The 15,441-nt window shown below is 32.6% G+C and overlaps 2 protein-coding genes across 2 annotated transcripts; one reads left to right on the top strand and one right to left on the bottom strand.

Moving 5' to 3' along the window:
- Positions 1–12: 12 nt before the first annotated feature.
- Positions 13–3,325, top strand: LOC107893920 (peptide chain release factor PrfB2, chloroplastic). The gene is made up of 7 exons (XM_016819067.2): positions 13–589; positions 912–1,124; positions 1,481–1,582; positions 1,756–1,893; positions 2,159–2,463; positions 2,589–2,742; positions 2,842–3,325. Exons 1-7 carry the CDS (start codon positions 146–148, stop codon positions 2,974–2,976), a joined length of 1,491 nt encoding a protein of 496 aa, XP_016674556.1. The 5' UTR covers positions 13–145; the 3' UTR covers positions 2,977–3,325.
- Positions 3,326–9,081: 5,756 nt separating this feature from the next.
- LOC107893901 (uncharacterized) lies at positions 9,082–13,450 on the bottom strand. The gene is made up of 2 exons (XM_016819047.2): positions 11,645–13,450; positions 9,082–9,620 (listed from the first exon to the last, which is right to left on the bottom strand). The coding sequence occupies exons 1-2, from the start codon at positions 11,740–11,742 to the stop codon at positions 9,290–9,292; spliced, it is 429 nt and encodes a 142-aa protein (XP_016674536.1). The 5' UTR covers positions 11,743–13,450; the 3' UTR covers positions 9,082–9,289.
- Between the last annotated feature and the right edge of the window lie 1,991 nt (positions 13,451–15,441).

Here is a 15,441-nt window from a genome sequence, read left to right as displayed (position 1 = left end):
TACAGAAAACTGCGTCGTTTCAGGGTCCCGCCTTTCCAATGGCCATAAACCCTCGAGAACAAGAAAATTGATATATAGTTCCTGTTAAACCCGCAAAAAACCAATCTTTTGGGGTAAAAGAAGACTCTTTTTTTCCCTTCTAAATATGTCTTATTTTATTTTCAAGAGATCGAGTAATGGATCCTTTTGCATATCTCAATACATTAGAACCAAAACCAGAGCTTTTTCTTTCTTACAGCCTCTTGACAATTTTCTAGATTCCAATCAAAACTCCAAGGTTTTTGATCCTGGGTGTTCTTCGATTTTGCATAACTCACTGAAAAAGCCGTTTGGGTCCTTTTCTTTCCTTCCAAGTTCAAGCCTTCTGGGTTCACAAAATCAACATTCCTTGCGTTTAAGTCGAAAAGGCTGGATCTGGGCAAGAGAATTTGGTTCCCAGGCTGCTATTGAACCATGTACGTCTGATGGACTCACAATAGATGGGATTGCTAGCAGTAAGTGGACAATTCTTGAGGAGAGTGAAAGTGACTGGAAGAGCCATGCTGCTGCAATTGCTCAGTCCATTCAAGTTATCAAGAGACGCCTTCAGGTATTAGTTTTATTGGATTTAGTCAATCCTTATATCCAGTGTGAGATGAAAGTTCATGCTTTTCAGGGTTATATTTTATCTTAATAATGGTATTAAATTAATATTTGAGATTGGAGTTCTGCAGCTATTTTGTTCTTTCCTTTTATAAACTCTCATGGTTCTTTAGTGGGAATTTATACATGTGAAGACAAATGATTGATGAAATTGTGATTTCAGTTTCTGCTTTTACATATTTGAATTTACTTTCAAATTAAATCTTTCTCTCAGTGGACTTTCCATAAGAACATGTTTGTTAAACTCTTCATTGTCTTTTTGGATGCAGTGGAAGAAATTGATGGTTAGATTGGATTTGTTATCTGCAGAGCTGAATAAGCCTGACCTTTGGAATGATCCTGTCCATGCTGGTAAGATAAGCCGTGAACATGGCTCACTAATGGGTAAAATGAAAGAAGTGAAGGCATTTGAGCAAGAATTGCTTGAACATATAGATATGGTAAAACTTGCAAGGGAAGAGGATGACACTGAGTTGGAATCGGTGGGCTCTTACTTCTTATCTAGGCATGTCTTCATTCTTATGTTTTATGATTAAGGGCTTGTTTCTCATAGGTTTGTAGATGATAATGCAATTACTTCTTTTAGTTTCTTTAGATTAATTATACATATCATTAATGCATATTTTTGGTGATCGAAAGATGTTATTTACTTTCGTGATCAAAAGGTGATTTAGCAAGATTTGATGAAATGACACTGATGTGGTGGTTTAACTTGTCTCTTGTAGGGACATTATTGCTGTTAATATCTTCCTTTGAATCTATGAGAAACCTCACTTGTATTTTACTAAGCATCTTCCTCTAGTGGCCAATTCTTACTTAGTAAGTTTTTCCTCTGCAGGAATCAATGAAAGCATTGCTGAGGATGAGAAGAGATTCAAAGGACAAGGAGCTTGAAGCTTTGTTAGCTGGAGAGCACGATTCTTGCTCTTGTTATATAGAGGTTTCACTTATATACTTCTTTGACTGTGTTCAATGCATTTGAAAGAAAAATGTAATGCCTTGAAGTTAAGGGTTTCCTTTCTTATATTCCATTGTCCCAATGGATAATGAAACCCTCTGCTTTTTTTGCTGCCAATCACAATCTCAACCTCGATCTTTTGGTTTATGGTGTAGGTACAAGCTGGAGCTGGAGGAACTGAGAGCATGGATTGGGCAGCAATGGTTATGCAAATGTATAAAACCTGGGCCCAACGGCGTGGCTATGGAGTAACAGTAGTGGATGAAATGCCGGGAGAAATTGCAGGCATCAAGGTTCATATCTTATCCCTGTTCATCCTTCATTTAAGCTGCATTAATATCGATTTTTATTACCTAATTTGGTATAGAGGGAAACTAAGCATTTATAGAATAACACACATTCAACAATATCTGGGAACTTTAATGCCAGTTGAGTGCTAAGCATGAAGTCCATTAAACTGTACTTTTAGGTTTTAATTTAGACTCTTTTGGCTCTGTTTTGGTTAATTCCTTGGAAGGAGGCTATAAGTTTTTGACCTGATGTTGTTTATTCTTTCAGCGGGCAACTATAAAAGTTGATGGTGAATACGCTTTTGGATATGCCAAAGCAGAAGTAGGAGTTCATAGGTTAGTTCGTATCTCACCTTTTGACAGTGGAAAACGCCGGCATACTTCATTTGCTGCTGTTGCTGTAATTCCAATCCTAGGCGATGGATCTTCTCGAGTACAAATTAATGAATCTGACCTTCGTATTGAACGGTTTCGTGCTGGGGGAGCCGGTGGTCAGCATGTTAACACGACCGAGAGTGCTGTGAGAATTGTCCACATTCCCACAGGAGTAACTGCTACTTGTCAAAATGAAAGGTGTGAATACTGTGCTGATTGTCAAAAGCACTGCAGTTTTCCTGTTTTGTTTTTGCTAATAATGGAGCCCGATTACTCTTGTTTTCTCTTTAATCCAAGCTTATAATTTAGTTGTAAACACACAGATCACAACATCAGAATAAGGCCTCAGCAATGGCTGTGCTTCAGTCTCGATTAGACCAGCTTGAGATGGCCCGTCAAGCACAGATGAATTCGCAGCACACACAGTCTCTTACCGAGATAAGTTGGGGCAACCAGATACGTACTTACGTCCTTCATGTAAATGCTCTGCTGCCATGAAACTTGCACTGTAAGTTCCCTTCTGACAAGAAACAAATTCGTTCACACTGAACTTTGGTTTGCTATCTGTTGATGCAGCCTTATCGCTTGGTGAAGGATCTGAGGACCAATTATGAGGTCTCCGATCCCGATTCTGTGCTAGAGGGAGATCTAGACAGCTTCATCTTGAGCTATTTATCTGCTTCATTGGACAAAGGTGAAGGTGAACAATAAGATTGGCTGCAATGCAAAAGATCTTGTCGGAATATTACATCCACGCATGGCTTGCAAGCTAATAGGCAGCTGTGGCAACGCAGTCATGCACGAGCTTCGCATTTTCACATCTAAGATATGATGTAGTAGCTGATTCTACAGAGCCATTGAACCTTTGTGTATTGTATATTCATTACAAGGACTAAAGGAGAATACTAACATTTTTTTTTTTTTGAAATAAGGAGAATACTAACATGTGATGGAGTCATATAATTTGTAGTTCAATATATTTAATGTGGATGCTTTTGTGGCCGAACTAGGAAAGGTCACTAGTTTCGGTTTAATTAAGGCTTATGGTTTAAAGTTATAATTTTATTTAAGTGGATTTATTTTCCAGGTTTATTTATTGCGATTTTACAAGCAATAATACAACCTGGGTATACTAAATGCCTTTGCCAGGTGAGTTGAAAAAGGTGCCTTGACGTACACGAAATTAAATTTTGCTAATTTTGATGGGTTGAAGGATCCATTGATTTCGTTGCATCAGTGTGAACAATTCTTCTAGAAACCAACATGCTAACGAGGCAAACAAGTTTGTTTCACAGCCATTGACGTTATCAAATTAAGTTGGGAGTGATGGACTAATCAGAGTTCCGCAATTATCGCTTCCCTCCCCCTTGTGATTTGGATCAAATACACCCTATCCATGACCCTTACTGTAGTCTTTGAACAGAAGCAGTAAATGCTACGTGTCTGAAATAATCATAGGACTTTGACAAGGTAGAGAGGCCAATTTCAATTCCCTAATGAATATTCGATATCTAAACTTTTTGAGGGTGACAATAAGTTAGGAAAACTATTGACCCAAATTCGTTAAATAATTTGAAATATGTAATGACTATTGTTTTTAAAATTGAATTAGACAGTAATTAGATTGATAACCAATCGAAGTATTAGCTTAAAATAAATTATTAGATTAATTGACTCGTAAATCGATATAAACGTAATAGAATAATATTTAAAAAATTGGTTACACCAATTTTCTTTATTTTTAAAAATTTAAAATTTTACTAATTTATTTAAATAAATCAGATAAGTCAATTCGAACATCGACCAGGCTCTAAAAATCTTGGTGATAACATGTTTTTTGATGCTATTTAAATGTGTTTTTGTGACAAAATGTTTGAAATTAATTAGACAAAAAAACGCAGTCATTAAAAAATCAGCTAATTGACTTGTCACTAATATAATTGTGGGAGTGGAGTTAATTTTTATGGTAGGTGACTGTGAGTTTTAGTGACAGAATTTAATGCTTTTGTAGGCCATTTTCACTCTCACTAAAAATGTATTATCTTGTAGTGACTTATTATGTTATAATTGCGATGAACTGTATACAGTCAGACATCAATACAAGAAGTTCTTTTAACTGGAATCAGCTTATCTAATGACGCAGAATCGGAAATTGAGATTGAATTGGGATATTTTATAGTGGAACGATAATGTCGTGGATGCTTTTGTGACGAAAACTATATTAGGAAACGCCATTAGATTTGGCTCTCTAATTAAGGATTAGGATTTTTTTATTGCAATTTTATTTCAATTAATTTTTTGTCTTGGATTTAGTTCTCTAATTTAATGAAATTATAATTATTAAAGTGATAATTACATTTTTTTGTAATTACAAAAAATTGTAATTTGTTAGACATATTTAGCTGACGAAATGTAGTTATATTGTAATTCTTTATATCATGTTTGATAGTACAAATTGTAATTACACAATTATATAATTTATATTTTTTAAAAATATTAATTACTATAAAAAATTATTAGTCTAATAAAAATAATCTCTTTAACAAAAATTAAAATCAAATCATTATATGTATTATGTTAGTCTAAAAAAGTAATTGATAATATGATTAGAAATGAAAAAAACAAGAAAAATAAACATCATATGTAATTTTATGTAATTGTTCTAGTATATATTTGTTGGGTTATTTCCCCTTTAAAATTTAATATATACTTCTTCTCATCATTATAAGCTGATCATTGATTGAGTTTATCATCATTTGAATTATAATTTGCATCATTAAGATTATTAAGATCTTATTCTTCCATATACTCTTCAAAGTATGGATCATATTAATTCTACTGAAATATGCAACATGCTAGTTCAATCTAACCTTTTTTTTATGCTATACTAAGGTAATGTTAATATGAAAAATATATTTTTAGCGTAGCAAATGTCTTTTTAATCATATTTTGAAGTCTTAAATGTCTCAAATTAAAAATTTTGTGAGTTATCTATGGTGCTTGTGTCTAACACCATTTTCTTAAATGATATCATACCCACGATATAGTACAAGAGAATATTTTTTATTTGCATAATTAGCATCAACTTATAATATTTGGGTTCACAGTCCAAATGGTAGTAACTTTAATTATAAAAACTTATATAAACTTAATTTGTAGAAAAAAATTATACTAGGTTATATATCTTTTTATAGTGCATCAATTAAGTAAAAATGGTATAAAATTATAATATATAACCTTTATGAATAAGATTTTATAAATTGTCCGATAACTTTTATAACACTTCTTATAAATAATATTTTTTTATCATAATTTAAAATAGTTATCTTTTATAATTTAGTTATGATAAAAAAAGCTATAACATTCTTTTATGAATAAGTATATTATTTTTATAATATATAGTATGGACACATATATAAGTTATACTCATACTTTTTGACCACAAATTTTTATAAATAAATATATTATAACACTTTTATAACATGTAAATTCTTTTTTTATAATAAACTTTTTTTTTCATAACTTTAAATTTTTTTTGGATTTAAATGATATATTTTTTTATAACTTTATAAAATACATAAATTATTTTTATAATATAATTTTTTAGTATTTATAATATAAGAAATGTTTTGTCATAACTATCTCAAACACATACATGTCCATGCTTATAATATGATCTTTATAACTTGTATAAAAATAATTTTTTTTAAAAAATTGAATTTGAGTATAATTACTCAAAATCTCACCATTCTCCTACGAATTAGAAAGTATAATTGGATGCTCCAATTATTCTCAATTCGGTGAGACCCACCAATTACAATGGTTACTCAAACATGTTATTTTATGTAATTACACATAATTACACCTAAATTTAATTACTAAGTGACTTTCCAAATACCACTTAAAGTTTTTTTAATGGTTTGATGAAAATAAATAAAAACAAAAAAAATTTAATAATTTATTTCTCTCTCTTATGTTGAAATATTCTCAAAATTAATTTAATTAAATAAAAATAACAAAAAATGATGAAAATAAATTAAAAAACTTAATAATTTCTTTGAAAATCTCACTCTATTTAATATTACTTAGACTCTTGAAACTTTTTTTTGGTGCTGTAATTTGGAATAGTTTGAAAATATTTATACTATTTTAATAATTATAATTAGAAAATTGTAAATAATCAATACTTATAATACTTGGTTATCAGTAAAAAATTGTCATTATTTATAATGATGAGTTATGTCAATTAAATATCAAAATTTATTACTTGATTTTAATAAAGAATTATAATTATTTAAGTAATATTTGTTGAATAGTTATTTTTATTTAGGAGATGTGCCTCAAAATAGATATCTATTAAATGATATGTATTTATGAAGAGGCATGAAAATTCCTATAAATAGAATTCAAATTTCATTTGCAAGGCACAATGAGAAAAGCATAGAAACAAAGTTTACTTTTGTTCTCCCACATCTTTTATATTCAAAGATTATTTTATAATAAATTGTTGCAAAAATTGTCTATAGAAATTGATATTTATCTTGTTATACCATCTTCAATGGAATGTTTTTGTCAGTGTAAAATGCAAAAAATTATTAGGCTTGTTTGTAACTCTTTTGCACACCAAAATGCATGGTGGTGATGAATAAAATCGTAAAAAAAAATGATATGATTACACACCTTGAAACTTTTGATTAATTCTTTCTAAGTTTATTTTTATCCCCATATACTGACACAAACATATTTGTGTTTAGTTCAAGTCCATGACATTTTTGTAGTCTCTTTGGTTGTAATTGCACCAGCATGTTCTGATAGAGGAGGAGAAGAAGAAGAAGAAAGACAAACACATGAACGACTTTAAATAATTTATTAAATGATTTTATTTGTGTTTATATGGATGTGTCACGGGATAGCTTCTGATTGACTAGAGGTAGCAATTAATTTTTTAACGTCGTTAATTTTTTAGGATGGATCGTGTAATGGAAGAAAACTCTATGTACCAAACCATTATGAAAAATATTTAAAGTACAAAATCGAGAAAAATGAAATACTTAAAAGGCCAATTGTATATTAAGCTCTTTCTTTTCTAGAATAGGTATTCTATTTAAAGAGAGGTATGGAATAATAAAATTTAAGCATAATCCTAAAAGAGATATTTTAGTCTCTCTCTAACAAGTTTTAAGATTGTCAATCGTTTGGTGGCACAATTGTGTTAGCATGTTCATAATAATATTCTTTTCAAAATATATGTTTTTTTCATATGATTAAATGAAGACATTAATAGTAGTTTTGTCAAAATTAGATTAAAAAAATTAATTGAATTAGTTGTAATAAGAACCGACAAGCCTAATAATTCAACCAACTCCATTGAATCAGAAATTTCTTGTACCATAGAAAATTAATTAAATCGAACTAAAAGATTAGTTAAATAGTATTACCCAAGTGCAATAAATTTGATGTTTTAATTAGATTATTTTTTATATTTATATTTTTCGTTTTTACTTTGAGCCTAGTTTGTGTATTCAACTATTTTTTGAAATTTTTTTTATTTGTTGGGTTTCGAAATAAAGAAAATGTAATTTTTTTTTCTCTTTTAACATGACCAAATACTTTTTCCATATCAAAGAAAAGAAAAATAAATAAAAGATAAGCTTGAAGACATTGGAAAATATTTTAAAGAAGCAAAAAAAAAAACCATTGCCTAAACGAAAAGGGAGAAATTTGTAAATAACGACATAACATTAAATAAAAGCATAACATTTTATTTAGAGTTAAGCCAAATTTAATAATGTTTGTGATTTTACTTCAGTGTTTTAGACTTTATCTTTGTTTTTGGAGGGTTGGAGGGGGGAGGGGTGATTTAAAAGAAAGCCAAACGTAAGCCTAGTAAGAGCAATGTATCATAAGCAAGAGGCTGTTCAAAAACATGTACCCTTGGAGATAGTCCTCTTGCAACCTTAGCCATGGCATCTGCTGCAGAGTTGACACCACCCACTACATGTTGTACCTCCACTTACAATTGTCAAGACATTAATTGTCAAATATTATCAACCAAGTTAATCGTTCATTTTTTTATCTGAGACTTAGGCTTAGTTTGGATAGGCGGTGTGTTTAGCTCCGGTGAGGTTAAAAACAGCGGTGGCGATGAGATTAAGTACTGTAGCGGTGAGATTGGATACTGTAGCAGTGAGATTAGAAATAGCGGTGGAGTGTGTGTTTGAATTCAAACGCAGCTGTAGCGGTGAGGTGAAAATAGAAAATGACTTTTAAGGACATTAGATTGAAAATAATATATAATCGATGTTTTTAAAATTATTTAACAATTACAAAATTAATAAAGAATTAAAAATTATTACAATTATATTTATTTGTATTGCTCTTACAAAAATACCTTTTATGTGTATTGCGCTTACAAAAATATTGAATATAAATATGTGTTAACGAATTAAAAATCCACGTCAACTAAGCAAAGTTTAATCAATAGATGTGTTTCTTATTTTCTTTGAAAATATATATACCTTAACCAAATATCCAATATTTTATAAAATAATAAATATTATTTTGAAACTGTTTTATATTTTTATATTAAGATTAAAATTCAAAATACCATAAATTTTTATATTTTAATTTATACCATCTACTCAGTTGAAAATAAGAAAACTTGATTAAGCTTAGAAGCTACTAGAATCAAGCATTAAGAATTCAAGCTTATTTCCAAGCATAAACCCACACAATTTGCAATTTCAAGCATCTCATTTGAAGGTATAAAATCAAAATGTAAATAGAAATGAGAGAGAAATACATCAGTCAAGCATATTCACAAGCTTAATTAAATAACACAAAATATCTTTCAAAAGGTTTGGGTAAAGAGTGTAAAGATCAATAACTGAATTCAAATCATTCAATCAAGCTAAACTTTAATATCAATTCCATTATCAATGAGGGATTGAACCACAGCTCTGATTTTGCCTTCGAATTTGTCCCTCTCCCTGGGAGTATAAAAAGCTGTATACACATCGGCTTCTCACGCTCTCTCAGCTAATATCTGCCCGATTGCCAAGCAAGCTGGAATGTCCGATCTGGATCTCAGTACTGCTTTAATGTCTTTCGAGTTTGTGCCTACGACTGCAACTTGATTACATGTCACCCTATGTGTGACAAAAGTGGAAACAAACCGCTTCGAGATGAAGACATCGAGTGTAAATGGTTCCATGTAGGCTTCGGTCCGTTGTTTAAATGAGACATGCTTGTTCGGATTCTTCGACTTTTTTCCTTTCTGATAAGTGTATGGCTTGCTATTATCATCATCAAGAAAATCCTCTACCCCAAAAAAAACTTCTTGGTGAACAATGAACCTGTACAAGGGAAAAAGTTGTATAAAGTCTGCAACTCTGAACTTCACAAGCTAATGAAGCAACACTTCGGCACCAGTGGGCCTCGAACCCAAATAAAGGGATAATATCAAACTATACACTTCTCAATATTTGAGCATTCAACAATAAACATGAGACTATAAGGAAATCATGCATTTTGACCGACAAAAGAAAAAGAAAATTTTGCATGTTTTGCGGATAAATTGGACTACTCTTTAGACTTCATTATCAAACACACACATATATGCATATTGCACCTTAGTTCAACAAGCCAATGCTTTTATTTTTTGCAAATTGCATCTTAGGCATATAAGCATAGATTGATAATATGAATTGGACAGATGATGGGGTTGAGATTTGATGCAGATTAAGCAAAAAGAAATAGGAAGAAGGAATGAAGCAGGTATTTTTCTGGAAAAGTAGAACCTTTCAACTAGATTTACACAACTTCCTTCCAATTAACATATCAAATAAATGAACAGCTTATATACATCGTCGAACTAGATTTACACGATTTTCTTTGAATCAACACGTCAACAAAACAAAGATGCACGAACAGAGCTTATGTATTCCCTCTCTCATCTTTCAAATTTTCTTCTCCACCATTTTCAAACCCCTAATGCAGGCCATACTTTACTTTAAGTTTGCCGTATGGGTAGATGTTACATTACTAGCATCATAATTTCTTCAACAAGCACGTGGTCAGAGCCCTGGGCTCCGAGCACATGACTTCATGTTCTATTTCACTCTCCACAGGGTTCATTTTCTCATGGTACTACTTTGCTATCGAGGAGCATTTAGCCTTATTTCAGTCAACACCAGTTCAATTCTTTTATTCATCAAACCAATATAAATGGTTTTCTATCACCTTACTCAACTTTGAGATGAATTTCATCATATCTAACTACATCCTTAGTCTTACATCTATCTTAACATTTGTGTCACGGCTAGACTAGTGTTTTGTATATATTGCTTCTTGTTACCCCAACATTCCCTACCGTATAGCAAAGCAGGTCTCTTAGAACTGTCCTATAGCAAAGCAGGGCTCTTTTTGTCACAAGTCTCCACCTTTAATCCTATAGTTAACATCTCCATTAATCTCTCCTATCTTTCTTATTTATACTGCCCCTAGGTACTTAGAACAACTGTTGACAATCAAATTGCTTCTTCAAATAAATGTACACAGCTATAGACTCGATTTTCAATCTATACTCAATTGCAGTTATATATTGCAAAAAAGAAAGACACTAGAAGATGCAACTAATATTGTACAACAATATTTGTTCACAAAAATTTAGATTTGAATCAATCAAAGTGTGATGAAGCTATAGTAAACAAACAAATGAATATTTGGTTTCCAAACATGTAAAAAAAATTGTCATACAAAAAAAGCATACTTGTGTGTTAATCCAAATTAAGGGAAAAAACTGGCAAGAATCAAGCCTCTTCTTTCTTTCTCAAGGTTGCTGTAAAATAATAGGTATAATGAAAAAACAGCTAAGAACAGGATTTAAGAGTAATCAAAGAGTTTGATGAGATTCAATAAGCAATGTATTTAGCATAATCTGAACAGCAGCTTCATAGATAGCTCCATCATAATGCATGCCGTCAGATGTACAATGCAGGCCACAATTCCAAGTTAATGACTGAGAATCCAACAAAAACAGCATAATTCATCGGCTAATTCATTAAAACAGCATAATCCACAATTCCACAATTCCACAATTCCAAGTTAATGACTGAAAACCCAATAGATAATCTGTAATCTTCATCGGCTACTACACTTTCTCTCAATTTGATGACAATCAGCATAATTCATTAAAATAAAAATGTTAGAAATCAAAGAACGACCGTCGCCTTAAGCCAAGACCCATCGAAGAATTCATGGTAGATTTGCATGAGAAAGAGAGAAAGAGAGGAAACAAAACAAAATATGCTGAGAAGAGAAGATGAAGAACGGAAGAAGAAAAAGGAATGAAGAACGGAAGAAGGAGAAGGGGCCTTACCTGGATGAAGGAGGAACCGGAAGAGGTCCTTGACCAAACTGATTTGCAACCAAAGGGGAAGGGGAAGGGGAAAGGAGAGAAGAAGGGTAACCAAACATCAGAAAAGCCTGAACAATGCAATGGGTAAAAGAGGAAAAGAAAAAGCAACTGAAGTTGCTAAATTTTTCCTGGAGCAAAAGGCTCCAGTCTGAAATTAAACCTCCGGTGAGGTGAAATGCATTTTCAACGCACTGAAGAAAGCTTTCCAAACAGCCTTGCGTTTAACTAACGTTTCAGTAGAAAGCTTTCCAAACAGCCTTGCGTTTAACTAACGTTTCAGTTGTAATTTTTTTTAGCGTTAAAAAACCAACGCACTGAGATGCAGTTGCATCCAAAGGAAGCCTCTCGATAGCCTCCCAACTATCATTCACCACCACCAACCTTCGAACTCCCATCTCCTAACCAACCTCCAAATCATCATGCACAACCCACAACTCAGCCAACAAAATTTAGCAATATCCATTTTTTCGTCCAAACCCAACAATCCATCGTCCCTCCGAATCCCGTAGCAATACACCTCCAACCACAACGCCCGTGGTCAGATTAACACCTCCATCCGTATTCAGTTTGTGCCACCCTTCCGATGGCCGAAACCATCTCACATTCAAATTAATCCACTTTTCAACTAATGCCTGACAGATAACCTTTGCTCTTTCCAAGCTTTTCGCCACATCATCTAATGCACTATGGGTTGCTTGACTAAAAATAAACTCGTTACTAATCAACCAAATCCACCAAACAGCACCTCCCATAGAACCCCTTCAACTAGCTTATTTGTACAGTTACGAAGGTTGTTCACAATCCAAGAATTAATAGAAGTCAACCAGAATCCATTCCCCATTTTCTGTGGGAGAATCGACTTCCACACTAAGCGTGTTGCTAGGCAATCCCTAAAAACATGTACAATCGTTTCTTGCAAGTAACCACAAATAATACACGAGCAGTCATCCGTCATGCCACGCTTACAATGTTCAGAATTTTTAAGTACACGGTCATGAAAAACAAACCATAAAAATTTTCGAATGCGCTGAGGCACCCCAAGCTTCCAGATCAATTTCCATTCAGGATTCAAAGGATCCCAAGCAAGCTGATGCAATTACTGATAGTTGTTAGCCACAATAAAACAACCAGTTTTCATCCCTCCCCATATGCATCGGTCCATCCCAGCATCCACATGAGGAGGCCATATTCTAGCTAAAACATGCAAGACATCCTACGGTAAATCACTAGCGAACATAACCCAATTCCATTTCCCATCCAAGGTTATCATAGCATACACAGTAGCAATCCTACATATGACCGGATCAAACCGGCTGTCGCCCCAGTTAGGCATGCGAATGCTTGGCCAATGGTGCCCCGACCATGGCAGCAAGTTGTTTGAACAACCTGTTGGGGGATTCGGCTAACCCCATCAGCAACATCAGGGTAGGCGTGCGAACACCTGGCCGAGGGATGTTACACCCCGTGCAGCTGGTCGTGCGAACAACCGGCTTGGGCAGGTACCTACCAATCAGGGAAGAGGGGTAGGTTGGGCGTAAGGCCAGCCGTTCAAATGGTCAGCCTCGCCCTAGCGACAAAATCGGCAGCCTCAGAAGGAGGTGCTGATCCAGGCAGGCCCATTCGGGCAAATCGACGATGGTTCGGGGTGCCAAGGGAGTTGCACCGACGATGGCACTATCGAGCACAATGACTACGGCAACTACGATCCGGTGGATGGTCGGTGATAGTGGTTTTTTTGTTGGTTGAGTAGTGAAAAAATTAAACTCCTAGTGAGACGATATGAGTAACTTGATTTTAAATTAACTTTTTTAAAGATAATATTGTTTTAATGAATTTAATACTAAATTAAATTTAATATTTATCTATATCTGAGATTGAGGATAACGAATAAGACTACATGGTAGAAGCGTTCATCCGAGATGAATCATAAATATACGATTTTAATTAAATGTTTATTTTCTAGATAACACAACTAAATTCTTATTTTTTGAAAAAAAAAATAAATCATTAATTTTTCCTTAAACCTATTTTCCACTGTATTTTCCAAATTCAATTTTCTAACAAAATCATCATCCTCAAAATCATCTCTCTCTTTAGTCCTCGAACTTCCACAAAGGAATTTGTCTTTGAAAGACACTAGGGTTTCCAAATCCTTCTCCATCCCTATAGTTCCCCCATCCGAAGATTCATCCTCCTGTCATTGCACTTCCTTTGTAGCCCTACTCACGGCAGCAGCCGCACTTCCCCAACCAAAATCCATAAAGATTATTATTATTATTATTTGAATATAAATAGACTTTATCCTTCTTATTGCCCTTAACTTTATTAAAGAAAACCTATTTTCACATTGTTTTTATAATTCACCAAAATATGTGTAATAATTAACTACGCTTCATTTGTTTTATAAAAAAAAAAAACCTACGCTGCATTTGCTTTGATGTGCGTCCAATACATGAACATACGGAAGAATATATGATCATATGGAATATTAACCTGAAAAACCATCCTTGATTGGGAAACACGTTTCTAATGATAATTCGTTATGTTATATATATATAAAAAAAAAACCTACTAAATAATGTTCCATTACTTGCTCTGTTAATGCAAAGCAGCCATATGAAATAGGGTTTTGACTTGTGATTCACTCGGTTTCTTGTCTATATATTTAATTAACAAGCCGTCGTGTCATCATAATCATCATTTTTAAGAGTTATCTTTGACCTTTGCCTTACGCTGTGGACTCATTTTTTAATTTCATGACGGCAAGACGACTCACCTTACTTACAACTTCATTTTTGTCCCTTCACACCACCTTACCTATATTTCCTGCTTAACTTAATCATTATAGAATACTCCATCTATACCTTGATTATTTTTTTGTATTAAATTAAAATTTTAAATATTAAATATATTTTAAGTAGAATTTTAAAATTAAACCGGTAATCAAATTGATTAGGCCACTTATTCATACGATTTGATTAAATGAATCATAAAAAATATAAATAAAATATTAAAAAAATCAGTTCAATTAATTTTTTAGCTTGATTCAACCTATTCATACGGGTTCTCGGGTTAACCGATCTAATTCCTCTCTCCAGATCAATACCCGATCGGTTCGGTCCGATTCAAACAACCATTACTCTAACTTTCTACACTTCGTACATTTAAAATTTAGTCCTCCAACTTTTATTTCCAAGAATTTAATCTCTTTACTTTATGGATTTAAAAATTCGCTTTCAAATTATTTATAACCATGTAATATTTTAATTGAAGAGTTAAAATATTAATTATTTGAACTAGTTAATAAAACTATAAAAATATAGAGACCAATTATGTTAGAAATTATAATATAATGGTTAAATATCAAATTTAAGTATATTAAAATAATTAAAATTGAAAATAAACCATTTTTAATGAAAAAAAATAGAGAGTTAGTCTGTGTGTGCCACGTATCTAGAGAAGTAGGTATATTGATAATGAAAATTTAGAACTCAACTGAAGAAACAAACTAAATACAGAAACCAAAAAAAAAATAAAACAATCTTCCTATATCATCTCATGATTTACAGCATGCATGATAGTGATACTTTCCTATCTTCAAAACAATGCAGGTCCAATCTCAGTCATTGACTATTGGATAAGTAACGCATGGTTGGCTCAGAATTTGCAGACGAATACAGGTTATTGCCATTTACCATATTCATATTCTCATCAAGAATTTGAAACTGTAACAGCCAATTATTAGCTTGCGGATAACT

This window comes from Gossypium hirsutum, chromosome A08, assembly GCF_007990345.1.
Source record: "Gossypium hirsutum isolate 1008001.06 chromosome A08, Gossypium_hirsutum_v2.1, whole genome shotgun sequence".
NCBI classification, from domain to species: Eukaryota; Viridiplantae; Streptophyta; class Magnoliopsida; order Malvales; family Malvaceae; genus Gossypium; species Gossypium hirsutum.
Note: the sequence above shows the minus strand (reverse complement) of the source record. Positions and strands in the feature narration are given on the sequence as shown.

Bases quoted from the DNA above. Each gene is read 5' to 3' on its own strand.
- LOC107893920 (XM_016819067.2), top strand. From the start codon at position 146: ATGTCTTATTTTATTTTCAAGAGATCGAGTAATGGATCCTTTTGCATA. The intron at 590-911 runs GTATTAGTTTTA...TTTTGGATGCAG, and splicing joins TTATCAAGAGACGCCTTCAG to TGGAAGAAATTGATGGTTAG. The intron at 1,894-2,158 runs GTTCATATCTTA...TTATTCTTTCAG, and splicing joins GAGAAATTGCAGGCATCAAG to CGGGCAACTATAAAAGTTGA.
- LOC107893901 (XM_016819047.2), bottom strand. From the start codon at position 11,742: ATGTTTGGTTACCCTTCTTCTCTCCTTTCCCCTTCCCCTTCCCCTTTG. The intron at 9,621-11,644 runs GTAAGGCCCCTT...TCCCTTGTACAG, and splicing joins CCGGTTCCTCCTTCATCCAG to GTTCATTGTTCACCAAGAAG.